A 27331-nucleotide genomic window follows, 5' to 3' on the forward strand; every position below is an offset into this window, starting at 1 on the left:
AATCCAGGCGGAGGAATGCAGATATTTATGGCCAAATGGCTGATGGCCTTGCAAAGAAAGGCCACCTCCCGCCTCCCCAGACCAAGTCAGAGCCATGGTCAAGGAATTGCAGGAGGGCTACATGAGGACCCGTGAGCACAGCTCCCACTCTGGGGAAGCACCATAGCACCGTGCATACTGTGAGGAACTGGACCAAGTCCTGAGGGTTGGGAACCCTGTCTCCAGGGACAGTTGTGGAGTCTGGGATGAAGACACCTGGGCAGCAGCGGCCGCAGCTTCAGGACGACAACCCTGCTGACCAGCAGCTCCAGGATAAGGAGGAGGATTCCAGGAATGTTGTGACCCTCCCCCAGATACAGGAGGCCTCCCAAATGTCTTCGGGCACCGGGGAGGGAACATCAGGTGAGTGCTGTGAGGTTGCACCACACACAGGGCAGGCGGGAGCACAGGGGATGATGTGTTATTGTGATGCGTCATGCTGATCGTAGGTTGGGGGACACCACACATGTCTGACCCCATAGAGGGCCATTCCCCCCCACCATGTGTGCAAGGCACCACCTGCTCCTGCAGAATGTGCTGCCAGCGGCTAATTTCCTAACACTGGATGCAAACAAGCAAGTATAATGGGGTGTAGCTCAGTGGTAGAGTGTTTGACTACAGGCAAAGCGGGCTCTGGTTCAATTCCAAGTGCCCCCTGAATGGTTGATTAACTTCATTGAAACTCCTGTATCTCCAGTTGTATCACAGTCTGGATTTCTGGTGTGCAGAGATTCCTAAAATTACTACAAACCCCTAATGTGTTCCTGTGTCAATGCACATAAACCAGGCAAGCCCATCTCAACTGAAACAAGTTCAAATCTTTTGTGTTTCTGTTTCTATTCCCATCAGTTCAGCAAGGGTGTGATCTGAAGGTCCTTGGTCTACCTGGGCTGTGCTGTGCAGAAGAACAAGAATCACACCCAGTGGGGGAGGAATGCCAACTATCTTTCAATCTTCTGGAGTTTGATTTAGCAAGTCCAACTAAGACTCACTAAATCAAATTCAGAGGGTACCCCACCAGTTTCCAGTACTTCTGCTCTTTGCTCCCTTTTGGTTCTTGCAGTAGGGACACAGCCAGGCTCAACTGACGGAGGCCAACTCTCGCTATGTAGGGTATGTTTACACTTGCACCCTCTTTTCCAAAAAGGGATGCAAATGTAAAGATTGAAAACTGTAAATGAAGCCACCAGGGACACATACAATGGGCCTGCAGAAAAATGAAACAGCTGAGCACTTTGCAGAGAACAGGCCAGACTCCTGCTGGGAGAGGCTCCATCATGCACAGACTCTGCGCAGGGCCAGACTGCTGGGAGGAGGCTCTGGCCATGGACTTTCCACCCCTCTCTGTTACCTCCTTCACCTGGGGCTGAAAGGGACGTGGGCTGCAGGCTGGTCCTGCCCAGCTGCCTTCCCCAGTGGGAGCAGAAAATGCTTATGGAAAGGCTCACACATTGTCCCCAATGTACTCGCCTGAGGGCCTGAATTCTTGCTGCCCCTGGGTGCACCCAAATGCCCTTCTGGGGGGGCGGGCTCCCCAGCTCACACCCCTCCTGTCACACAAAGCTTGCCAACGGGGTTGATTTTCCTTCATCTCCCCTTGCTGCTGGGCTGAAAGAAATCTTGAAACCAGCCCCGTCTCCTGTCACAGAGAGATGGCCCTGTGCTGGGATATGAGAAACCATCCCAGTGACGAGCCTCGCAACCCAGGAGAAGAAGGGGGCTCTGTGTGGAAGGAACCCAATAAAGTAGGTCCCAATGGGCATGAACTGGGCACCAGCTTGGCCCAGTTGAGTGAGGGGAGGTTGGTCCCATGGTGTCAAGGGCAGCGCTCAGGACTTTGCTGCTGCTGACAGGGAAGAAGCTGGGAGGCAAGGTGCTGGCAGCAAGAGATTCCGGCTTCTCTTTGCCCTGGGTCTGCCGGCCGCCAGTCACCTTGACCAACCCTCAAATCAGCTGGACTAGCCAGCCCACGTTACAGTGAGTCGCTAGTGGCCCTGTCAGAGAAGAGCCATTGGCAGCTGCAGAGACGTCCCTGCAGCTGCCTGAGGCGCCTCTCTTGAAAGGGCCACTGGTGAGCTGCACTTTCATAGGCTGGCTAGCTCAGCTGGTTAGAGCGTGGTGCTAATAACACCAAGGTCATGGGTTCAAGCCCCATGCTGGCCAAAGGGATGTTCCATTCAGTAACTTCCCTTTCTTTAGTTACCTGCTACAGACAGGGAAACAGACACAAGCAAAAGGCTGAGAGCTTTGCAGGAAGCAGGGCAAAGAGCTGGTAGGGGGAGGCTCCAGCCTGTACAGCTCCAGTGGCTAAAAGGTCCTGGGCCTGGCTTCCTGTCCCCAAAAGCAGGGGAACTGATGCCCAAATTCCTGCTGCAGCAGTGGCTACCTCAAGGCAGCAGCTGGGGGGCAGGCTCTGGAGCCCAAGCCACACAGGGAGACTCAATATGACCGGGAGGCCTGGAGCGTGTGAGCCCTGCACAGAGGCTGCTGCTGGGGGCCTGCTTCAGTGGCCCAGCAGCTCATGTTCCTCTGAACCCTCTGAACCAGCTTCTCCCCCTGGAGCCACCCCCCAGCGCTGCTGAGGCCTCTGACATGAGGCAGTGGGACCATCAGAGGAAGGTGCCTTAGCCCTTCCTCCCAGCCTCCACCCCGTCCCAGGTCCTTTCCCCAGCCCCTCCCCAGTTCTACATTCCCCACATAAAAACCAGAGAGTTTGTTCTTTCAACAGGGAAAAGTCCTGTTTGTGTTACCAGCAGGGGGAGGGGGAGAGGGAGAGGGAGAGGGAAGGGGATGTGTTGGGGTATGTTGGTATGTTGATGTTGGGAGGGAGGCGCAGAGGGCAAAAAATGAGGAGTAATGTTAGTTAGTTGGAACCAAGGGGCTGGGTTTGAACTACTGCAGAAAAAAGGACTCTGCCCCTGGAGCTGCCCCGTCCTCTCCAGAGCCCTTAGGCTGGTACTGGGGAGGCCTGAGTCCAGGCAGTGCCCAGCGAAGGGGGAGGGGTTAGGGTTAGCCCCATGATAGGTCTCAGCTGCTGTAACATGTGGCAAGAAGATTGACTAGGGACATGTTTTGGGAAAGCTGCAGTTGGTTTCTGTGACTGGGAATTGAACCCAGGCCACAGCAGTGAGAGTGCTGGATCCTAACCACTAGACCATCAGGGACACATGAAACAAGTCACCTACACTAGCCTTTCGCAGGCCATTTTCTGTCCACTTCAGGATGAGGGGGGCGTCCATTCTCCCTTGCCCAGAGGGGACAAGAACAGCCAAATAGAACATCAAAGCAGCCAGACTGGGCCATGCCAGTTGTCCAACTAGCCCAGGATCCTGTCTCACAACAGCAGCCAATTTCATTGTCCGGAGGGAATCCTCAGGACAGACAGTTTTTAAGTGCTCCCTCCATTCCCAGCTTCTGGAATACACCAGCTAGGGACACTTGCCCTGTCCATCCTGGTTAAATGCCATTGATTGACCTTTCCTGCATTCAATTATCCAGTTCTTTTTTGGACCTTCTTGTAGATTTCACCTTCACAACATCCTCTGGCAAGGAGTTCCACTGGGTGCAAAAATGCTTCCTTTTTAACTCGGTTACTTACCAGTTTCATTCTGTCACCCTGGTTCTTAAGTAGGCGAAAAAATAATTTCTTATTTGCTTTCGGCACCCCTGTCATCAGCACATAAACCCCTGTCCCATCGCCCCTTGCTTGTCCTTGTCCCAAGCTGAGAAGAAGAAGTTCCATGAACTCCTGGGAGCTGCTTTCCAGAGAAGAGGCATTTCCAGCAGAGAAGATGCCAAGCCCAATCCCCCTACACAAAGCCCCAGGAAATACCAGTGGAGATTGGGAAAGCTCCCTCTCGGGCAGCGCTACAGAATGGATCCGGCTGGCCATCGGGCTGACTAACGCCATCAACAGACGAGTCCCAGTGAGACTTCTCAGCCCAAGTGCAGAGACTATGGGGTCTCCCACTCCCAGCCCAGTGGCAGAGGGGCAGCACCCTGAGGAGGCAGGTCCTGAGGCAGCAGAGACCTTTGAAGGGAACAGAGACAAGGGAGACGTGAGGTGAGAAGAAGGGGAACAAGTCGCCTCTTCTCAAGCGAGACGTGGTGAGAAACTGCCGGTTCCGGTGCAAGCTGAGCTCCAAGGGCTGGTTCCTGCCCTGGTGGCTCCTTGCAGGGCCTGGCTTGAGAAGCACCAAGAAGTGCCATGTGTGGCCAGGAGAGAGGGTGGGGAGAACAGGTGTTGGAGCAAGCTGGGGCTGCCGGGTCTTGCGGGATCTGGGCATCAGGGGGAAACCTTACCTGGTTTTGTGTCCCCTTGCAGCAAAGGCCACAGATGTCCCAGAGGCTAGAGGTGCTGCCCTTGGCCTTGGCCTTGGCCTATGTGGTTGCAATACCCTGGTCCCTGCCAAAGCACCACTGAGGAGCTTCAACCCCAGCGGCACCTCCTCCCATCTCAGCCTAACCTGACTAGGTCTATGTCTATTCTCATGGCTTTTTGCGTGAGTAATATGCAAATGAGGCTAAGCATGGAACATCGCTGAGCATCATTTGCATACCTAATGAGCCACCATTTGTTTCAGAAGAGGCTCTTGTGCCAGAAGGAGCATCTACACTGCCCCTTCTGGCACAAGAAAAACCCTCTTGTGCAATGCCGTTCTTCCTGAAAAGTAATAGATGTAACGGCATTGCACAAAAGCATTTTTCTTGCGCAAGAAGGGGCAGCGTAGACAGCTCCTTCTTGCGCAAGAGCCTCTTCCGCAATTTCTGCTGAGATGTGTTTTAGTAGTTAAATTCCTGGATTGCCCTTGCTCATTAAAACTGCTGTCATGTGGTTGGAAATGGGGAAAATATTGAATGTTATTAACATCAGCAGAACTGACTTACAAAGGGCCTGTGTGTTGTGTAGTCTTGCCTTAATCTTTGTATTCATGCCCATTAGTGTGAAAGAAGATATTTGCATATATATTTGCATATACAGACAACTGTGTATAATTCCCTGTAATATTATCACTCTCATATAACTTTGTATTAACATCTCCTTTTAGATATATCTCTAAGGCTATGTCTACACTCGCGGCTCCTTGCGCAAGAACATCCTGCGCAAGAGTTCTTGTGCAAGAAGTCGTGCACAAGAAAACGTCCACACTTCCACGTGCACGCTGTGCTTTTGTGCAAGAGCTCTCTTGGCAGTGTGGACGCTCTCCTGTGCAAGAAAGGGGTGAGGATGTGGAAGGTAGAGAAGTCAGGGCACAGGATTTGGGATGGGAAGGAGGCTTGGGGCTGGGACTGTGTGTGTGTGTTGAGGGGATCCCTCTGCTTTGGGCTCTCCGACACCCTTTAGCACTCACGGGCTTTTTCTGCAGCGCACTTGGTGCCATGAGAACAAAGCTTGGAAAGAGGGTTGATTTTCCTCCATCTCCCCTTGCTGCTGCGCTAAACGAAATTCTGAAATGGGCCTCTTTACCTGTCACTGGAGAGATGGTTCTGTGATGGAAGACTACTGCAGCATAGAGCCTGGCTAGCTCAGTTGGCAGAGCATGAGACTTAATCTCAGGGTCATGGATTCAAGCCCCATGCTAGGTAATGTCCTTTTTTTAACTCACATTCTAAGTCTACAATCAATTCACTTTCAGCTTTCACCAGGGTTCTAGAAAGAAAAAGTCTAGCCCTGGGATCCAGCTTTAGTAGAACCAGAGAGAGGGGAACAAGCTGCATTTTCTATCTTCTGAGGAGAAGGGAAGAGGATTTTCTTTTCTTCAGTTCTCGCCACATCAGCCCAGGGAGGAGAAAAAATAACCCTCCGCCCGCTGATTGTCCCCCGTCAGCTTCTGTAGCTTCACCTCCTGCCACAGCAGCTCCAGCTTTGAGCTACAAATCTGTGTGTGTAGCCATATGGAATACTGAGTTTTCAGGCTGGCCTCTGCACTTCTGGCTTCCCTCCTTCTGGCTACGACTACACGGCACATTTATTTTGGAATAAGCTGGTTTTGAATAGTTATTACAAAATATCTTATTTCAAACTAGCACTTCTACACTGCAGGGAAACCTCAGAATACTCCGAGGCAGGCTCCCCAGTGTAGACGAGCTACCTCGATTTAGAGCCCCTGGAAGAATAACTTAGACTGGCCCCGGGGAGGCGCAAGTTCAAACTAGCAGCAGTGGCGCAGCTACACAGGCCTTTTTTTAAAATAGCTAATTGGAACAGGTGTTATTCTTTGTAGAATGAGGTTTGCAGAAGTCGGAATAAGCCATCTGTTACTTCAGAATTATTTCAAAATAACGGAATTGCTGGGTGGACTCTTGCAGTGTTATTGTGGAATAACAGCCATTGTTCCAAAAGAACTTTTGTGTGTGGAGAGAACCTGCACAGCCCAAGAAATGTGATTGGCAGCTCATACCCACAAACTTTCTGTCAATTGCAGTGGAGAGCTCTGAAGACATGGACCCAAGGCAACCACCTTGATTGCCTTCTGCTAAGGCCAAGCTGGAGGGAAAACAATCACTCCTTCAAGCTGGAGTTGAACCAGCAACCTAAGGATCACTTGCCAAGCACACACTACAGTTCTCCGCTCTGCCAGCTGAGCTATTGAAGGGAGCCTGACTAAGGGTGGCTAGTCCAGGTTGTCCCTTCTACAAGTCTTGGGGCACGTGCTCCCCCAAGTATACGGCATTGCTGATGAGGGGCAGAAGCGCACAGGTGCTGTCACAGGTGTTATACCAATAAAAGCAAGCAGGATCTTATGAGGGGGATAAGGCAAAAAGCCACATTTATTGTAAAGATAATAATAAAGAATAAAGAAAAGATAGAAGCAAACAACATTGTTTAACTACTTATTCCTATCACTACTTAACCCTTATAAATATATATATATATATATATATATATATATATATATATAAACATTCATTCTATCATTCATCCATTCATCCAGGTTCTGTGTAGTTGTTATAGTTACCAGCCTGGAAGTTGCTTGTGACAGAATACTGGCCAGGTATTCTGTACACAAGTGAGGGTAGTGGGGAGCGAAGTCCTGATCAGATGTGCATCTGAAGCTCCTGGTGGGCTGGCAGCAGAACGTTGGACTCTGACTCCATAGTCTTTTAGTCCAGTTCTTATAGGAATTTCTTCCTATGCCAGTCTATGGGAATTGCTGCATCACGTTCAGGGTGGCTGTCAGGTGCTCATCAGTGATCTCATAGGGTGGGCCTCCAGTACTTGGTTTTCTCCACTTGACACCTTTTGGTTGCCCTGGCACCTGACGCCTTCTTCAGCCCTTTGTTGCTGCATTCTCAGGCTGGCACCTCTCAGAACCATTCATTCATCGTCCAAGCACTCTCTCTCTTTTACATACATTCCCTAATTAATGTTTCCCATACAGTATTTTGTATAATAATAACTTTACATATACAAGAGTTGTAGTTACAAAAAGTCACAGGTTTCTGGGTGGCATTTCTTAAAACATTCTCTGAGTGCTGAGTTAGTTACTGTTATAGTTACAATGTTTCACTTTGCGATTAGGGTTAATTGCTTCACAATGCTTTGAAGAGAATGGGCGTCAATTGTGTAACAATAAGTTTGAGTGTGCCCTGGGACACAGAGAGAAGAGCTGTTTCTGGCTACATAGTATTATATTTTTAACAGTTTTAAGTTACATGACCTAATATTACATTCCTAACAAATTATATTCTAGAGGGGCAATAATTATAAATCTAAACATTTAACAATCTTAACAAATAATAATAATAATAATAATAAATCTAAACACTTTAAGTTGTGGGGAACAAATTATGGGGAGTCACTTTCAATTGGGGGAATCATTTTTAATACATTTATATGTTATCCCTACACAGGTACTTCACATGCAGATGGACCCCTTCAGTGAAACCTGAGCTAGATCCATCCATGTCACAGTAAAAGGAATAAAGTTGGGTTCTTCTCATGTGTCTTCTTTGTTCCAGAGTCTCTAGGGGTGCGGTCGGGGCAGGTCCACAAAAAAAACCCCACTTGAATGAACCTCGGTCTACAAACACACAGAAACACCCTTGAGGGTTTCCTTGCCTCTACTTAAATGTTGACGAAAAATTTGTTGCTAACTCCTTGGCCAACTCTGATTGCTGTGGGGTTAAGAAATCTTCTCTTGTTAATTCTGTGCCCTCAGGAAAGGAGGAAATTGAAGAAGGCCAGGCCCCCTCCTTGGGGCTCTAACCCAAACCCTAGGACCAAGGGATTAATGTTTGTTGTACTTTTCCCTCCCCACATCTGGGCCAAACCGCAAAGGCCACTCTACAGCCTCAGCGGCTGGGGGAGATGAGCATGTTAGAGCCTCTGCCGACTGAGCTGTAGCTTTCTGTGCCCAGGGAGCCAGACACCCCCAGGGCTGGAGGGAAATGGGGATTGGCTGCACTTTGGCAGTCAAAGATGTTGTCTGGGACCATGGAAAAGAACAGTTTCACCAGACTTCCTGAGGAGGGCACCATGGCTCAGTTGGCTAAAGCACCTGTCTAGTAAACAGGAGATCCTGGGTTCAACTCCCAGTGGTGCCTTTTGACACCCTTTAATCACATTTTCCTATGTGTTTCTGGGACACAGAAGAGGCCTTCCCTGGCCACCCATGGAACTGCTGGTTCAGGAAAAGGCTGATTGGAGAGGAATTTTAGAAAGAAGGAAACCACAAGTGAGAAGCACCTGCTGCCCACAGACCCTCACTCTCCATGGCCGCAGGAGCTGCAGAGGTTGCACCCTCAGGCTCTCTGAGCACGGACACCCCCAGGGAATCACAAGGGTGTGTGGCGCTGGCTCTCCTGTCCTAGCAATTGCAGTCAGAGCCCTGCCTTGTCAGTGCCAGTCACAGCAGCCTCTGCACCCGCTCCAGGCTTGTGGTTTCCTTCTTCCCAATGTTCCTCCCCAATCAGCCTTTTCCTGAACCAGCAGCTCCATGGGTGGCCAGGGAAGGCCTCTTCTGTGTCCCAGGAGGACCTAGGAAAATGTGAGCTGTCACCTGGGATACGTTCCTGGCTTTAGGCAACGTGTCCTGTCTAGGGCTTCATCAGCCCGGGACCAAAGGGCAGGCAGCATCCCCCATGATGCAGAGGGGCAGATCCACATCTCCGGCCCTGAGGGTGCAGCCAGGGGAGAAGTGCTGGGGAGCATCTATGCTGGCATCACGCGCCTTCTCCGAGAACGGACCCACGTCCTGAAAGGGAGAGAAAGTGACCTGGGATGACTAGTGTAGCTGAGCCAACACTGCAGGTTTGTGTCTGTTGAGTGGCTAGGATTGAGCACTTCCACTGCTGCGGCCGGGGTTGGGCTCCCAGTCAGGGGAAATAGCCTCCTCTATATTCATGAATTCTGCCAAGTCTTTGCTCTTTCAGCATGGGAAGGGGCAATAGGTTGAGGGAAGGGAGGGGCTGGGGTGCCAGAGGCAGGCTCTGGCTGGGAGACTCACCTGGCTGAGCCCTGGCCAACACCCCAGCACATTTCCCAGGCAGCTCCTTTCCTGCACAGGCTGCAGGTGTCAGGTGCCTGGGGAAATAAGAGCCTGAGTGGAGGAGGGGGGAGGGCTTCATGCAGGCAGCTGCCATTGGCATTGGAAACAGCCCAGAAAAGTACGAGAAAAATGATGAAAGTTTGAATCAGCTGCCATCGTTAGTATAAACAATTAGTAACACACATACTAAATGAAAGTGAATATGCTACAACAAGTCACAGCTGGAGACATCTCTGAAAACATCCACTCCATGTGCAGCCACAAATGTGATGTTAGAAATTATTTTAAAAGGCCTTGACAAGAAGACAGTGACTATCATATTACATCTCTATAAATCCACGCGGTGCCCACAACTTGAGCACTGACTGGAAATGTGGTTGCCTTATCCCCTGCCCCCCAAAAAACCATACCTTGGTATTGGAAACTTCAGAAAAGCACAAGAAAAATGGTGAAAGGTTTGGATCAGCTGCCACATGAGGAGAGATTGGGACTTTTCACCTTAGAAAAGTGGAGACAAGGGGAGATAAGATAGAGGTCTATACATCATGGCTGTTGTTGAGACTGTAAATAAGGAAAGGTATTTTTCTTGTTCCCATAATAGAAGAACTAAGGGTGCGCCATGATATTAGCAGGTTGAAAACAAACAAAAGGAAGAATTTCTTCACACAAGCGCAGTCAACCTGTGGAACTCCTTGCCAGCGGATGTGTGAAGACCAGGACTATAAGGGCATGTCTATACTTGGAAACTATTTTGAAATTGCTTAAATCAACTTAATAACTTACAGTCTAAGAAAACAGAAATAGCGTGTCCCCTGTATGGGGAAGCCTCAGAATTAGTCCTAGGCAGGCTCTGTTACTGTTCCTTTCTGGGGGAATGGAATTAAAAACAGAGTTGCAAGGCTGGGAGCAGCTGAAGCCAAGAGCTCTGTTCTCCTGTGTCAACAACCTCTGAGGTGTCATGAAATCCCCTTTCTAGTTTCTGTCCCTGAAATATGATCATCTTTATGATGTAATTCCGGGCCTCTTGGTTCAGCTTTGAACTCTGACTGCAGATGTTTGCTTACCAGAGATGGAGAGATGCCAAAACAGACTATGCCATATTGGCAAAGGTTTCTGCCAAAGCCCAGAATTGAACCAGGGACCTTTAGATCTTCAGTCTAATGCTCTCCCAACTGAGCTACTTTGGCAACTGCTTCAAGGGATCTGAGCAAATATAGAAAATAGCAGCAAAAGTTGAGGAACAAAAGAAAAAAACAGCTGGGTCACCTCATTCCCCCCCCTGAAATTTCTTCATGCCTACTCCGGGGGGCATCCCCCACCCCAGTTTGGGAACCCAGGCCTTGCAGTGAACGCTGGGGGAGCTGGGATTCCACCCCAGAGGATGGGATAAGTGAAAATTCCCACTGCACATATTATGGCTTCATCAGAGTGAATGCTGGGTGGCTAGGGTCCTGTTGCACATCTTCCCCACCCCGTCAGCAGCCACAGCCCCTTTCAGCCACTGGGTGAGCCCAGGAAAAGAAGTGGGAAATGGGACAAAGTAGCTTGTCTCTGTTCATGAGCTTCTCCAATGGCTGAAGGCAAGAGGAGAAAATGGGCAACAAAGACCCTCCACTGAACTGGAATCACAGCATTCACTGGAAGGGGCCAGAGCAGCAGGGAGTAGAAACCATTACTCCAGGGGAGGTTTGAACTCACAACCTCAGCACTTCTCCCACAAGTACTGCCTTATAAGTACTGTGCACAGGCCTTTTGCACCACTGGAGCAGCTACTATAGCTGTAGGAGCTTTGCACTTGCATGATCTCTGGGTGCTGACCCCCCACCCACGGGAATCACAAGGGCAGGTGCTGCTGGCTTTTCTGTCCCAGCAATTGCAGCAAGAGCCCTGCCTTGCCAGTACCAGTCACAGTAGCCTCTGTACCTGCTCCAGGCTTGTGGTTTCCTTCTTCCCAATGTTCCTCCCCAATCAGCTTTTTCCTGAACCAGCAGTTCCATGGGTGGCCAGGGGAGGACTCCTCTGTGTCCCAGGAAGACATAAGAAAATGTGAGCAAAGGCTACACCAAGGTACCACTGGGAGTTGAACCAAAGAACTCCTGTTTACTAGACAAACACTTGACTCCCATGCTAGACAATGTCCTCCCTTTAGTTACATGGCATTCAGTCTTAGCTTTCTCCAGCTCTCAGGTAGGAAAAGTCTCTGATTTCTCTAGTAGGAGGGAGGACACTAACTGACATCTCCAGCCTCATAGGAGAACAGAAGCAAATTTCCCCCAACAAAGAAAGGGAAGGGAAAAAAAATACTTCAGTATCTGATTAGTCCCCTTCAGCACTGTGTAGCTTCCTGTCCTTCAGCATCAGCTCTGTGATGGGACAATAAGAGCATGTCTACACTGGAGTGTTATTTGGAAATAAACTGCCTGTCTACACAGCAAGCTGCTATTTCAAATTAAGTACAAATTGGCAGACTTCCTACTCTGACTCCAGTAACCCCCATTTCATGAAGAGTAGGGAAAGGTCTCTTCCTGCCAAAAGCCAAGTTAAGCTACTTCAACTACACAACTAGCTGAAGTTGTGTATCTCAGTTTGACTTTTGCCCTGCTGTGTAAACATGCCCTAAATGAGCTACTAGTTAAGAAGCTGGCAAAGGATCCCTTCCCATGGTATTATAGTGCCAGGGAAGGGTACACACCTGGGCAGAAAGCAAAGCAGCTGGGGTTGAGAGACAGACAGGAGTGGGCCTGAGGGAGCAGAGAAGGAATTGAATGGAGAAAGAGGGGGGCTCTTTCCGCCTGGGTTTGACACAGACCTTTTGCATGGCAGACAAATGGGATAACACCACAGAGCAGAAACAACAGAACAGAGGAAATTTTTCAATTAAAGCTTCAAACCCCCCACTTGCAGAAACAGTTTACATCCATCGACATTTACAAAATGCTTCCCCACAAACATCTCTCCAGCTTGTGTCTCTCTGGGAAAGATTTCTGCCAAGCCCGGTCCCAGCCCAGTGGTCAGAGCTCCCTGAGAAACAGAACACCCTCACTCCCAGCTGTGTCCCCGCCCAGGTGAGGAAGGGGAAATGAGCCACAGGCTGCTGTCCCCTGGGTCAACAGGTGAGTGGGTTGACTGTTCTCAGGGACACCACAGCAATATCCCTGCTTCCCCCTCGGAGGGGGTTTCCTCAGGGCCAGAACAAGCCATTCCAGTGCCCTGGGCAGAAAGCTTAATTGCACCCTGGGTTGGGGAAGGGCGCATGCATGGCCCAGCCCCCGCCTGGAACGTGGGAGAAGGCGCACGGAGCTGGCAGCAAGGCACATGCCTCCTGCTGCCCGGCCACCGCCACTGGCGCCGCCGGGAGCAGGCCGAGCAGGGTCCCGCAGCCGCAGGGGGAAGGGTGCTTCTGGCCAGCGCTGCGGGGGTTAACGCAGCCCCTGCCTTGGGTGGTCACTGCAGCGTGGCTGGTGGGAGCTGCTGCAGCTTGCAATACAGACACGTGGTGCCTGATGGCAGTTATCAGCTGTAAGGGGCACACAGCACCCCTTATATCAGGTGCCCCGGGCAGCTGCCCAGCTAGCCCATGCCTTAATGCAGCCCTGGGTTTCCTGCATAGAACGACCGAAGCCCCACAGGTCAGGAGAGGGGTTCCCAGCGGGGGATCTCCGGCAGCAGCCATGGGATGGTGGGAGCCAGTTACTGCAGGACAAAGGACACCAGGGCTATGTCTACACTCGCGGATTCTTAGCAAGTACAGCCGTTCTTGGCAAGAATCCATAGAGCGCCCACACTGGCCGCCAGCTCTTGCTCAAGGAAATTTACAGTACGGCGTGGTAAGAGAGGGCTTCTTGCGCAAGAGCTACGCTCTTTTTTAACAGGTGTAAGCCCTCTTGTGCAGGAGCTCTTACGCAAGAGGGCAGTGTGGATGCTCGGCAGGGATTTCTTGCGCAAGAAAGCCCTATGGCTAAAATGGCCATCAGAGCTTTCTTGTGCAAGAGAGCGCCTACACTGCCATGGGCGCTCTTGCACAAAAGCACAGAGCGCACATGGCAGTGTGGACATTTTCTTGCGCAAGAAGGCATGAGTGTAGACATAGCTCACGAGTGGAACAAACTAATCATCTGCTTTATTGGCAAAGGAGAAACAAAGACAAACCCCACCCCGCTCTGCCTGACACTTTGCACCCCCAGCCAGGGCCAGATTAAGGCATGGGTGCCAACCTATGGAAGCACCTGACTGAAGTGTTAAGGGACACCGCATCAGGTGCCCCCATAGGTTGCCGCCATGGGGTGGAAGCGTGCATGCAGCACGCGCCCACTGCCCAGGGTGCAAGAATGGCTCGGGCCAGCCCTGCCCCCAGCCCAACTCTTCCAAGCACCCCTAGAGAGCAGCACTCACACATGGGGGGCTGGAAAGTGGAGAGACTACCACTCAAAAGGAATCGCTCTGGGTAGGTCTGCACTGAGATAGCAGCCCGGTGGCCAGGCTGTAGCTGGTTCAGCTCAGTTGTACCTGGCCTGGAGGGCTTTGGTTGGGAGAATAGAAACCTGCAGACAGGGGCATCTCCGGAGGGCAGGTGGGGGATGTCACAGTGTCAGGGCAAGTGTCATGCCCCCCCATCTTCCTTTGCTCCAGCCCCACTGCTGAGAGATACTGACCATTGTCATTGCTTAAACTGCACACAGAACTTGTGGCAAAGGCTAGCATATGGTTAAAATACAATGAACATTCTGGTAAATTATCAGAGGGGTGGCCATGTTAGTCTGAATCTGCAAAAGCAGCGAGGAGTCCTGTGGCACCTAATAGACTAACTGAAGTGCATCTGACCAAGTGGGTCTTTGCCCACGAAAGCTTATGCTCCAACACTTCAGTTAGTTTATAAGGTGCCAAAGGACTCCTCGCCGCTTTTATTCTGGTAAGTTCTCATTTGTGTTGTGCTGTCTGCACATCGAACTCACCAGAGATCAAAGTGCATGACCCGAAGGCCTTCACAGAAAGAGAAAACCCACAACACAGGGTAGGTTATTCAACACGTTCACATTTATAAGAGTGAAACATAAGGAAATCTTTTAAGCCTCAGAATCTAGGAAATAAATAAACTTACTCCTTTTCTTCTGCAGTGGCTAAACCTGCTTTATTTCTTGCCTCGTTACATGTCTGTGTTTTAGTACAATGACATAGTTAAAAAGTTCTATAACAAAAACACAAGTTCACCTGAACAAATGATCTGGAGTAGTCCAGAAAAGCCCAGCAAGAACTATACCCAGAGACGGAACCAGTGCTCTGAGATGGGACCAATCACGCTCTGCCAGGAGGTTCATCGGGATTTCCCTGTCCACACCAGGTCTTTCTCCTGCAGCCCTCAGACGCCGGACTTAGGACCAAAGAAACCACACTGGGATTCCTGAGTATGGGGAGCCCAGGCCACTGGTCAGTGACCCTTGGGGTGCATCTACACAGCAGCCTTATTTCGGAATTACAGTGCATGTCTACACCGCAAGCCGTTATTTGGAAATAACATCCACCTGGAGGACTTGATCTTTTGGCCGGGCTGCATCTGAAGGAAGGAGCCAAAGACCCCAGGGTGGGGGAGAGCCCTGGTTTGGAGGGGCAGCTGGAAAAGAGGTTTTAGGGGGAGTTTGTAAAAGTTTGTACTGAAGTTTCAGTGGAGCATTAACAAAGCATTTTTTGTTACCTTTGAGTTTGTAATCTGCTTTGCTCTGCCTGTTCTCACTTATCACCACTTAACTCCTACAGCTTGTACTTGATAAAACCACTTTTACTTACTATCAAGCCTAGTGTAAACAATTACTACCTATGGGAGCAATGGGTGTGCACTTTCCCCTTTCATTGCTAAATGGGGCTTGCCCCATTCTTTGGGGTTTGATCCCATTTGGGGAGCCCGATCCCAGAAAGCTGGGCCCTAAACTGCTCTCTCCTCAGACCTGAAGAGGTTCAGCATCAGTACCACTGCTCAGAGACGGGGGTGGGGGCGGGCATCTCAGCTCGGGGCCTTGGCCAAGGAGCTGCCCCAGCAAGACCGGGTGGTCAGAAGCCCCAGAGAGCAGAAAGGTGATTGGCAGTGGCCAGATCAGTAACCCAGGAGGCCCTCCCCAAGGGGGTCTTCTGGGACCACAGCCACCTAGCCAAGCAACTTAAAGGGAACTCAGGGTATACGTTTCTCTCCTCTGTGGGTCCTCCAAAGGCTAAGAAGATTTGAGCTCTGACTGAAGCTTTCCCCAGTCAGAATAACTGAATGGTTTTCTCCCCTCTGTGGACTGTCTAATCTTTAACAAAGTCTGACCTGTGTTTGAAGCCTTTTCTGAAATCAGAGCTTTTATAAGGCGACTCTCGTGTATGTATTCTGATGGATAGTAACGCAGGAGCACTGACTGAAGCTTTTCCCGCAGTCAGAGCAATTGAAAAGTTTCTTTCCTGTGTGGGTTCTCTTATGGTATAAAAGGCTTGAGCTGTGACTGAAGCTTTTCCCGCAGTCAGAGCAACTGTAAGGTTTCTCTCCTGTGTGGATCCTGCTATGGATAACAAGGTCTGAGTTTCTTTTGAAGCTTTTCCCGCAGTCAGAGCAATCGAAAGGTCTCTCTCCTGTGTGGGTCCTCCTATGGGCAACAAGGCTTGAGCTACTACTGAAGTTTTTCCCGCAATCAGAGCAAGTGAAGGGTTTCTCTCCTGTGTGGGTAATCCTATGTCTAACAAGGTGTGAGCTTCTACTGAAGCTTTTCCCACACTCAGAGCAGCTGAAGGGTTTCTCTCCTGTGTGGGTAATCCTATGTCTAACAAGGTCTGAGCTGAAACTGAAGCTTTGTCCACAGTCAGAGCAATTGAAAGGTTTCTCTCCTGTGTGGCTCTTCCTATGGGCAACAAGGTTTGACTTCTGACTGAAGCTTTTCCCACAGTCAGAGCAATTGAAAGGTTTCTCTCCTGTGTGGATCCTCCAATGGGTAATAAGTTCTCCATTACTACTGAAGCTTTTCCCACAGTCAGAGCAGTAGAAGGGTTTTTCCCCTGTGTGGGTCCTCCTATGTCTAACAAGGTGTGAAATCTGACTGAAACTTTTCTTGCAGTCAGAGCAATTGAAAGGTTTCTCCCCTGTGTGGCTCCTCCTATGGGCAACAAGGCTTGAGCTACTACTGAAGTTTTTCCCGCAGTCAGAGCAAGTGAAGGGTTTCTCTCCTGTGTGGCTCTTCCTATGGGCAACAAGGTTTGACTTCCGACTGAAGTTTTTCCCGCAGTCAGAGCAATTGAAAGGCTTCTCTCCTGTGTGAGCCATCCTATGGATAACCAAGTGTGAGTTTGTACTGAAGTTTTTCCCACAGTCAGAGCAGTTATGGGGTGTGTCTCTTGTATGTATTTTCTGATGGTTTGTAAAGTGTGAGTGCTCACTGAAGCTTTTCCCACAGTCAGAGCACTTGAAGGGCTTCTCTCCCGTATGGACCCTTTGATGTTCAGGAAGAGTTTCACAGTCACTACACGTGCAGGGTGACTGTTGATGGGGGATTTCCTGTTGGACGGTTTCTGTGTTTCTTTTCTCCCCTGTGCTCCTGGAGTTACCCTGTCCCTCTCCTAGATGGTTTCCCTGCTGCTTTTCTGGGCTATGCTGACTCTCACAGCTCTCTCCTTGCTCACGTATCTGGAAAACATGTCCTTCAGATCGTCTCAATAATAGTCCACATGGAGACACTTGCTCCAGTCCTTCCTGCTGAAGACTCTTTTCATGGTTCTCAGTCAGTGTCCCGTCACCTGTTGGAATAGAGGAATGATCCACACAGGAGTTATTCTCCACGATGAACTGCAAGGAAACTCTAAAAGAGGAATAGAAAAGGGGACACACACTCAAATAATGGTCAAATTATCATGAGCTGAGTTCGTTGTCCTCCTTCACAACCCTTCCACAGAGAAGAGAACCCAGCCTTTCCTCGCCCACCACACTCTTACTGGAGTTGAAGACAAGCTGAACAGTCAGTCAGACTTCATGAAAACACACAAGTTACATCTGCTATAAGGAGACAGAAATTGGTTTGAGTCAGTTTATCTGATTGCTCACCTGTCTGGGTGTTGCTGATGATCTCCCCTTCCTCACAGCTTGGAGGATCTGGGACCCGCAGCTCCTCCTCTTGCTCCACCCAGGAGATCACATCAGTTTCGGAGACTGGAAATGCTGTTTGAAGAGCAAAAAGCCAAGTGCTGATCTTGTTCATTAAGGTCTTTGCCATTCCTGCTTTCAGAGCCAGGATCCGAGTCACCGACCCAGAGAGGCTCTGTTCCCCACCTTGCAGAGACTGGGCTCTGGCTGGTACAAGATCCCAGGACAAACTCACCTGCAGTAAAGATGCATCACTCCCCCACCTTGGGAATGGCCCAGCTCATTCCCCAGGGCAGCTAAGCTCTCTGCTGCACTCTCTAGGGTACAACTCAGCCCCTCTCACAGCCCGGTCCATCCGCCCAGAAACCCACAGCTGGACAGGAACACACTGCTCAGAAAGGGAGCTCTAGTGAGGGCATGAAGGTGTGACACCAAGGTCCCCAGGCAGGGCTCAGACAGCAGCTGCCACATGTCAGGTCACTAGAACTTGGAGATGAAGGACCCCGCAGATGTCTAGCTCCCCAAGTCTCTGTCCACAAAACCCCTGGCTGGTGGGCTGGGTTTGCCCTGATCTTTGGCTCAGATATTCTACTTGGGCCAGGAGGAGGCAGAGGAAGTTGCCTGAGCATCTAAGTGAATCCTTGGCTGGTTGCTTCATGCCCTGCCTATGTGTCACACTCCTGATCCCAACTGCCTGTGTCTGGGTGGGCCCTGCCAGCTGCCCACAACAGTTGCCATTCCCATGGCTGCCCAGGGTGGCGCTGGGCTTCTGTTGGGGCAAGCCAGTGCGGAGCTGGGCCGTGCTGCTTCTCTGGTGCTTGTGACTGTTGCTCAGCTCCCGCTCTGCAACCTCCATTCTACTCTGCCAGCAGCAGCCTTTTTGTGGTTTCCCAGTCTGGCTCTTGTGGCCAGCCTGGCATTTGATTTGGTGCCCCTCCAGGGCTGCACAGAATCTATCACCTTTATACCTTGTGAGTGTGTTTCCCTCAGCTTTGTTCCCACCCCTTCTTGGAACTTCATTTTCTGTTCAAAGTTCCACCTGGGACATGACCATGGAGATCACTGTGCTACTGCTGTTAAATAAGATAATCATAGTCATCACATCAGAACATTCCCATTGACGTGGCACCCAGCACACTTCGCAAAAGGTTTATTGCAGCTGTGTATGTCCATTCTTTTTGAACTAGAACAGGCTGGGCTTTGGCAGAATGGTGGAGCACTGGGGACCAACTAACCAGGAAAGCGCATTCCTGAGCAGGAAGAGGCCAATCAACACACATCTCCACAGTAGCTGGAAAAACAGTCCTAAGAGATGGCTCAGAAAGACACTGACCCTTGTGCACAAGAGCGGGATGAGGGGATAATGGATACGGATGTTTTGTTCAAAATAAACAGGCAGGAGGCTAAGGGGGTAGAACACATGGAACATGCATCTTGTTTGTGTCAATGTATGAGAAGTCACAAGAGGGGCATGTTGATGCTGGCTGAGGGGCAGCATTCTCACTGCTGACTGACTGGTACCGTTATTGGGTTGGGACAAGTCTCACTATACCTGTGCCTAAGGAGCTGGGACACTGGCATCCTGCTCCTTTTCACAATAAACTTGGCCGAGTACCTTAGCCTCCAAATGGAGCCTGAATCTTTCTTAGCGGCAACCCTGAACTGTGCTGCATGGATAAGCCGCAGGCTCTGACAGTGCTGCTGGCCTCAGAGCTCCAGAAAGAGCCACCCTGAACAGCCATAACAACGCTCTGTGGCGCTAGCAGCAATTCTAATGGCACTGCAGTCACTGTGGGAAGCAAAATTATCAATCACAGCAGCACCTGGGAACTCTGGTATAAATCAGGACCCCACTGTGCTATTGGGGTGCACAAATGGAGCTAAGCATCACCCCTCTTTAGTGCTGGTATCCTTCCCAGCCCTGAGAAAGAGGGACACACTATAATAGCTATTGCAGAGAGAGGTGACTGCACACAGAGGCTGCGCCTAGACTGGCATGATTTTCCACAAATGCTTTTAACGGAAAAGTTTTTCCGTTAAAAGCATTTGCAGAAAAGAGCGTCTAGATTGGCACGGATGCTTTTGTGCAAAAGCATCAGTGCCAACCTAGTCGCGGTTTGGCGCAAGAAAGCTCCGGTGGCCATTTTTGCCATCGGGGCTTTTTTGCGCAAAACAGTTTTTAATCTATCTACACTGGCCCTCTTGCGCAAAAGCATTTGTGCAAGAGGGCTTTTTCCCGAGCGGGAGCGTCAGTGTATTTGTGCAAGAACGCTGACAATCATACATTAGATTGTCAGTGTTCTTGTGCAAATTCAAGGAGCCAGTGTAGATAGGTGGCAAGTTTTTGCGCAAAAGCGGCCACTTTTGTACAAAATCTTGCCAGTCTAGACACAGCCAGAGAGTCTAAGGGACTTGATCAAGGTCACACAGGAAGACTGACGGGCAGAGACTGATCTCCTGAGCATGAAGCCAGATATTCACACAGGAAGAAAAAGTTCCTACCCAAAGATATTTCACTCTAAAAACACAACACAGATGATGTGATTTATCTCCACTGCACACAGAGGCAAGAGAGCCCCAGAGAGAATGAAGCTGAACTTTTGAAAGGAGGCCCAGCCTGTGCCTGAAATGCAAGGGGAGCTCTGCTCACGTTTCTCTACTACAGAGCTACCTCCGACAAAATACTCACAGAATGTGAACTGCCTCATCCACCCTCCCCTCAGCCCCAGCATCCAGCCCCTCTCACTGGCAAGAACAGCATGTCACAGAGATTAGCTACAGGTAGGAAGGACTTTGGGAACTGCACCCACCTTCCAGTGGCTCGGCCCACTGCCACCAGGGGAACTTGCAGGCACTAAGATCAGCCAGACCCTGATCCAGAGCCAGACCTCTAGTACCTGCTGTTCTTGCCTGAGCCCTTCTTCTCACACCTCCAGTCAAGGCATAAGATGGGCAACATAGGGGGGAAGCGCAGTGAGACCTTAGCTGTGGGAAGAGCAGCTCCACTGTTAAGTCCCTCAACCTGCTTTCTCTGGGAGGGGCCACGGAGGGGACAGTCTTTCACAGAATAGCCAGGATTATTGGGGCAGATACTCATGACATTGAGGGCAAAGACAATGAATGATCCTGATCCAAACCCAACCCAGCTGCTCCAGAGCCCACCCAGCTTCTGTTACCCAAGGGGACAAAAATCCTTACTCAGCCAATTCACAGCCTCATAATTCTCTTGCATCACATCCCTGTAGAGGGCTCTCTGGCCCGAGTCCAGCAAAGCCCATTCCTCCTCAGAGAAATACACAGCCACCTCTTCAAAGCTCACCGGCTCCGCCACGACCATTTCCTGTCCCTGGCTCTGAAGGCTGGGAACTGAGCTAGAGACAGACATGGGTGTTCTGCAGCCTGGCAGGGGGAGAAGGTGAATTAGAGACATTTTAGAAGGGGCTTTAATCCTTTCCACACCCTCATTCTCCCCAAACTCTGTCCCTAGTGACGTGACAAGTGTTAGATTCTGCCACTGTGGACAAAAGCTTTAGTCTAGATATTCTATGAACAGCGTACGGGAGTTAGATCCCAAATCCATATTAATTTCTCTCCGTACCTGGCTTGAGTTACAAGATTACTGTGTCTCCAACAATGGGATTTAGTTCTCAGCACCCAGTGTTTCTGATAAGCCACATATTCACCTGCCTGAACATGGACATAAGTTAAATGCAGGCTGTTGTATTTAAAACCCTTAGTATTCATTCACAGATTTGCAGCACAAACTTTGCTCTCATCTCACAGAGACGTTATAAACCCTTTCCACAACAGAGAATCAGTGAAGTTAAGCATCTGAATGGTGGTGTTATTATTAAATTCGTGTGCTTATTATTAAACACTTGTGCTGAGTGTTAGCAGGATGAGATCTTAAGATTCACGGGAGCAGAAGATATCCTCAGTCATGCAGTCTGACCCCCTCAGTGGCACAAGCCATTACACTTAGTCCGGTTACCCAGGCACAAAGCTGTTTCCCCACAGTGTATTTTCTAGGAAGTCCCCCAGTGATTTGAAGACATCAAGAGATGGGAGAATCCACCTGTTCTTTGTTCATTTGTTTCAGCAGCTAATCCGCTTCCCTATCAAACATTTGTGCCTCTTCTCTAGTCTGAAACAGTCTGGCTTCAGCTTTCAATTATTGGCTCTCACTGAGCCGTATCCATTCGAAGAGGTGGGCCAAATTTTCATGGCGGGGGGGGAGTGGGGCAAATAGAAAGTGGGGCAAAGGGGAGTGGCTGAGAGCTGCACTTCTCCATGACATAAATGCAGGAAATGGAGGATCCGGGACGGGCATTGGGAGGAGGAAGATGCTTGGGGTAACGGTTTGGGATGCAGGACAGATAGAGGGGTCTAGGAGGGAGTTTGGGCGAAGGAGCCTTTCAACCTATTTATTGTTTGAAACCAACCCCATATTGAAACTGACTGAGCAGTGAAATCTGAGCCTGAAGGTGCTGTCCGTTTTGTGCTTTAACTTCACCCCTTTAGCATCACAAACCTATAGACCAGTGTTTCTCCAAATGTCCACAGGTCCCCATGCAGCACCCTGGGGCTCCTCAGTGATCACTGGGTGATTTAGGGCTCTGTGCACCATGGTCGCTGGGTTTGGTTAGTAACTTCAATGACAATCCCATGAAGATGTTTTCACAGGAATTCTCACATGACTTAAAGAATTTCCAACAGCAAACTCACCTTGTCTGAAAGCTCCCAGGGATTTTCCTCTTGCTCTCACCAGTGCAGAGGGCAGAGTGTCTGGTGGGGGAAGGGATAAGAGAGGTGAGATTCCAGGCTCTCCTATTTATAATAATGTCCCCATGCTGAACTCTGCGTTTCAATTCTATTAGCAACCAGACAAATTCACACTCAGGTATTTAGTATGAAAGAGTCTGAAACTTTCATTTCCTCTCTCACTCGGGCACCTCCCAGCAATGGAGCCAATATCCCTGCAGCCTCACACCTGTCCCAGGAGAGACAAGCAGTAAATGAGATTTACTCTTCCCACCTCACCCCCTCCCACTTGTTTTCTCATTCACTTACTGCCTCTTATCATAACCTGAAGCTGTGGTGTTGGAACACGTTGCTATCACAATAACATTAGCCATTTTGATCTCTGAATGGGAGGTGTCACGTTACTGGATGTGATGTAGTGGGGGCCCAGCTGCTGGCTCTGGGGTAACCCCCACTGGCTGCCGGGGGTACCACGACCCAGCAAAACAGGATGAGTCACTATGCAAACCAGTGGCCAGACACCCCCCATGGAGAGGAACAAAGGAAGGTGGAATGCTGCCCTGGCTGGGGGGCAGGGCTGGAAGAGGGTTAGTTAGTCGCTGGCTGTCTGGGAGCATGGAGGAGACAGGCTAGGGAAAGGGGCTGGAGTTTAGGGGCCCAGTCTCCCCCATCTCAAGGGGGCCTGAGGCATCCTAGCCCAGCTCTGTGACCAAATTACATCTGTGCTGTGCTGTATCCTGGAGAGGCAATAAACTTCCTCTATTCCACCGGCTGGTGCAGTCTGTTCATGCCATTTCGGGGTGCAGGAGACGGGGGACCCCCAACGCGCCGTCACACTGGTGTCAGAAGTGGGATGCACTGCACCCCGTGGATGGAGCTTCCAGCGGCGAGCGACAAGGCGCTGTAGAAGCAAGAGCCCTGGAGCCAGGCATGCTGGAGACAGAGCGAAGCGGTTCCTGGGAATCGTGGGGCGCTGCAGCACTAGACTGGTGAGTCTGCACCGAGGGGACCCGCGGGCAGATGGCCTACGCCCGACTCTTGAAGGCAGAGCTGGTGGAGCTGTGCAGAGAGAGGGGCTTGCCTGCGCAGAAAGCAACCAAGGCCCAGCTGATTGCCCAGCTGGAAGATAATGACCAGCCACAGGGCCAGGATCTTGTCCCCAGGGGAAGCAGCCAGACCCCCCTGAGAGTGTGTCAGTCTCAGAGAGGGGGAGGAGCGCTGGAACCCAACAGAGAGATGAGACAGCATCTCCCGGGAGGCCTGCAAGTCATAGCCCATCTAGGACAGGGGCCAGCCCAGCGGAGCTACGGCAGCTGGAGATCCAGCTGCGGATCAAGGAATTGGAAGTAGAGGACCGAGAGAGGGACCGCCAGGACCGAGAGAGGCAGTGGCAGCATGAGCTGGCCATGGCAGAGCGGAGAACTGGCGGGGCACCGGCTGCGCCAAGTGCGGATGGGCCCCAGGGTCCCAGGACTGCCAGACGCTTGGAGAGGCTCGTGGTGGCCCAATTGAAGGACGTGGGCGACATAGACGGGTTCCTCAGCTCCTTTGAGAGGGCCTGTGGACTGCAACGGGTTCCCCCAGCTGACTGGCTGCAGGAGCTCATCCCTGCACTGAACCAGGAGGCGGCCGGAGTTCTCAGTCAGCTGGAGGACCTACAGCCAGGGGATTACAGCCGAGTCAAGGAGGCCCTGCTGCACAAGTTCGGGCTGACCCTCGAGATGTACAGGAAGAAGTTCCGTGGGGTACAGAAAGGGCCACGGGAGACCTATGTGGATCTGGCCTCCCGCCTGTCGCAATACGGCCGCAAGCGGGTGTCTGGAGTCGGAGCCCAGACCGCAGAGGAGCTGCTCAAGCTGGTCCTGATGGAGCAGTTCTATGAAGCGTGCCCACCCAAACTGAGGCTGTGGCTCAAGGACCGGAGACCAGAGAACCCCCAGGAGGCCGGGAGGCTGGCGGACGAGTTCACGGAGAGCCGGTCCGGGTGTGAACGGGAGTCCCGGACAGAAAGGGAATCGTGCAGAGACCGGATCTCGGCTGAGCGACGGAAGGAGTCAACTACGGGGCGAGACCAAGGAACAGGTCGTCTGCGCCCCAGAGAACCAGCCAGGGCCTGGACAGAGACAGCCCAAAGCCTAACTTGCCATCGCTGTGGGCAAAAAGGCCACAAGAGGGCTCAGTGCACCAGGTCCCAGGACTGGGGACTTTCCAGGGTTAACTGGCTGGGGCGGGAGGAAGGGCAGGCTGCCCCAGAGGCAGGGGCTGGCAGGCAAACCTCAGCTCAGAGAGAGGGGAAGGATGCTCAGTGCACCTCCCCTGGGAGGTCTGATTCTCAGGAGGCGGATTTCTCTGTGTACCGGGTGGGGGCAGGACGGCCCCTGCGGAGCGAGTGCCTCATACCCCTGGAGGTGGATGGTAGGAAGGTGACGGGCTTCTGGGACACGGGGGCGGAGGTGACTCTGGCCCGATCCGACATAGTGGCCCCAGACCGGATACTACCCCACACGCAGCTGACCCTGAAGGGCATAGATGGGTCCCCGTTTAAGGTGCCTGTAGCCCGGGTGCATCTGAAATGGGGGGCGAAGGAAGGCCTCAAGGAAGTGGGGGTGCACCCGCACTTGCCCACCGAGGTGCTGATGGGGAATGACCTAGAGGAGTGGCCCCATGAATCCCAGCGGGCTCTAGTCACTACCCGGAGCCAGAGCCAGCGGGGGGCTGACAACGTGGGTCCAGGGAAGGACTCCTGGCAGCGTCCTCAGGGTCCCATCCCAGTGGACACGGGGTCCAGCCAGGCTGGGACTCCGGACCTAGGCAAAGGTGGGGAACAGGTCCCGATCCCTGCCTCAGCGGCTGAATTCCAGGCTGAGGTGCAGGCAGACCCCTCCTTGCAGAGGCTGAGGGACCAGGCTGGCCTCCGTGCAGCTCAGTCCCGGGGGAGAGGTGGCCAGGAGAGATTCCTGCAGGAGCGTGGACTCCTGTTCCGTGAATGGCTTCCCCCCAGGAAGGTGAGGGCATGGAGGGTCCAGCGGCAGCTGGTCGTCCCCCGAAAGTATCGCCTCAAGCTGCTGTATTTGCCCCTCGACGTCCCCGTTGGGGGCCACCGGGGGATCCGTAGCACCCGGCTGAGGCTGCTCCAGCACTTCTATTGGCCGGGAATCTTTACAGCCGTGCAGCGGTACTGCCGGTCCTGTGACTCCTGCCAGAGGGGCGGGAAGGCCCAAGACAGTAGGAAAGCGGCTTGGGGCTCTCTACCCCAGATAAAGGACCCTCTGGGCTTGCTGAGAGAGTTATGGGAAGGGAAGACCTCCCTGGATGGAGCATCGGGGGTGGAAGCTGCCCTGGCTGTCCAGAGAAGGCTCACTGGGCTCATGGCCCCGGCCCGAGAGACCCTGGCCAGAGATCAAGGCGCGTGGAAGGGTGGGTGTGACCCCCGAGGACAGGCCTGTGACAGTCGCCCTGGAGCGGGGCGACGAGTGGACAGAGGGAAGCCAGCTCATGTGGGGCCTCGCCACGGCCGGCCCGAGTCAAGGGGAGCACCCATGTCCCCAGGGCGGGTTCCCACGCAGAGGACCCGAACTTCCCTAGGTCACGAGCGGAGTGACCCTGCTCAATTCGCTCTCGGAGGGGGGAGAACTGTGATGTAGTGGGGGCCCAGCTGCTGGCTCTGGGGTAACCCCCACTGGCTGCCGGGGGTACCACGACCCAGCAAAACAGGATGAGTCACTATGCAAACCAGTGGCCAGACACCCCCCATGGAGAGGAACAAAGGAAGGTGGAATGCTGCCCTGGCTGGGGGGCAGGGCTGGAAGAGGGTTAGTTAGTCGCTGGCTGTCTGGGAGCATGGAGGAGACAGGCTAGGGAAAGGGGCTGGAGTTTAGGGGCCCAGTCTCCCCCATCTCAAGGGGGCCTGAGGCATCCTAGCCCAGCTCTGTGACCAGATTACATCTGTGCTGTGCTGTATCCTGGAGAGGCAATAAACTTCCTCTATTCCACCGGCTGGTACAGTCTGTTCATGCCATTTCGGGGTGCAGGAGACGGGGGACCCCCAACGCGCCGTCACACTGGATTTTGAGGGGAGCAGCCAGATCATTGCTGCACCCATGGCGAAATGTTGGCACCAGAGGTGGCACAAAGGGGGGCCATGTGAGGTGTCAAATAGAAGCCTACTTCTGATTTCACATATGCTATTCATGTGATTGTATAATGTTGGTATGTGAAGTTATAAGCATGTACTTTGTGTGGATACCAAATGTTTCTCTATATGTGGCTGAACTATGGGCAAAGCTAACAAGCAAAGCTCTATAGGCCAAGGACACACCTCAAGAGTGATGACTCATACCTAGGGGCTACCAGCAGGGAACACAGGGATAGGCCATGGGCCAGGTGACCTGCTGTAGCCAAGAAGAGACCAGGAAGGAGGGATAAATAGGCCATGTGGCTGACTCCATCTTGGTACTGAGCTCAGCACTTCATCCTAGAGGCAGCAGTGCAGGGACTGAAGGGCCAGAAAGAACTGTGGACCCATCCTGACCCTAGGATGCGCAACAAGGACTTAAGCCAGCAGCTGTAACATCTCTGTTAGAGCCTGCATCGAGAACCGGGAGATTCGATGCACGTAATGTACTATCCTTTAACAACCTTACTCTCATGCTTTTCTTTATTGTAGTAATAAACCTTTAGATGTTAAATAGTGATAGAAATGTAGCCATGTTAGTCTGTTGTAGCTGAGACAAAATACAGGACTATGTAGCACTTTAAAGACTAACAAGATGGTTTATTAGATGATGAACTTTGCTTTAGATGTTAGACGCTAAAGGATTGGCTCAGCGTGATTTCTGGGTAAGATCCAGAGGGTAAGATGACCAGGGATCTGTGGCTGGTTTCTTGGAACCGGACAGAACTTGTTCGGGATAGGTGGGAAGGGGTGTTAAGACCACCCACCTGT

The 27331-nt window shown here is 51.6% G+C and overlaps 1 protein-coding gene and 5 non-coding genes across 14 annotated transcripts in view; 2 read left to right on the forward strand and 4 right to left on the reverse strand.

The window, feature by feature from the left end:
* Window positions 1-27331, reverse strand: part of LOC142821517 (uncharacterized) — a 191127-nt gene that overhangs the window by 156793 nt on the left and 7003 nt on the right. For 6 of the 9 annotated variants that reach the window (XM_075912670.1, XM_075912674.1, XM_075912675.1 and 3 more), the window contains 4 exons: window positions 22351-22410; window positions 20824-21024; window positions 17587-17700; window positions 8871-17282 (listed from right to left, as the gene is read on the reverse strand). The exons of 1 other annotated variant lie outside the window; for it this stretch is intronic. In XM_075912670.1, coding sequence (XP_075768785.1) covers window positions 15862-17282; window positions 17587-17700; window positions 20824-21024; window positions 22351-22410 — 1796 coding nt within the window. In that variant the 3' untranslated portion in view covers window positions 8871-15861. Of the gene's footprint in view, window positions 1-8870; window positions 17283-17586; window positions 17701-20823; window positions 21025-22350; window positions 22411-27331 lie in introns of those variants that run through there. 2 more of the 9 variants (XM_075912676.1, XM_075912677.1) reach the window with 2 other exon arrangements.
* On the forward strand, window positions 2129-2202 carry TRNAI-AAU (transfer RNA isoleucine (anticodon AAU)). Its single transcript has one exon. It is a non-coding gene; the product is annotated as a tRNA-Ile (tRNA).
* Window positions 3132-3203, reverse strand: TRNAE-CUC (transfer RNA glutamic acid (anticodon CUC)). The gene has a single exon. It is a non-coding gene; the product is annotated as a tRNA-Glu (tRNA).
* TRNAY-GUA (transfer RNA tyrosine (anticodon GUA)) lies at window positions 6546-6635 on the reverse strand. Its single transcript is given in 2 exon segments — window positions 6546-6581; window positions 6599-6635. It is a non-coding gene; the product is annotated as a tRNA-Tyr (tRNA).
* TRNAT-AGU (transfer RNA threonine (anticodon AGU)) lies at window positions 8513-8586 on the forward strand. The gene has a single exon. It is a non-coding gene; the product is annotated as a tRNA-Thr (tRNA).
* TRNAF-GAA (transfer RNA phenylalanine (anticodon GAA)) lies at window positions 10645-10717 on the reverse strand. Its single transcript has one exon. It is a non-coding gene; the product is annotated as a tRNA-Phe (tRNA).

Source organism: Pelodiscus sinensis, chromosome 31, assembly GCF_049634645.1.
Source record: "Pelodiscus sinensis isolate JC-2024 chromosome 31, ASM4963464v1, whole genome shotgun sequence".
NCBI lineage: Eukaryota > Metazoa > Chordata > Testudines > Trionychidae > Pelodiscus > Pelodiscus sinensis.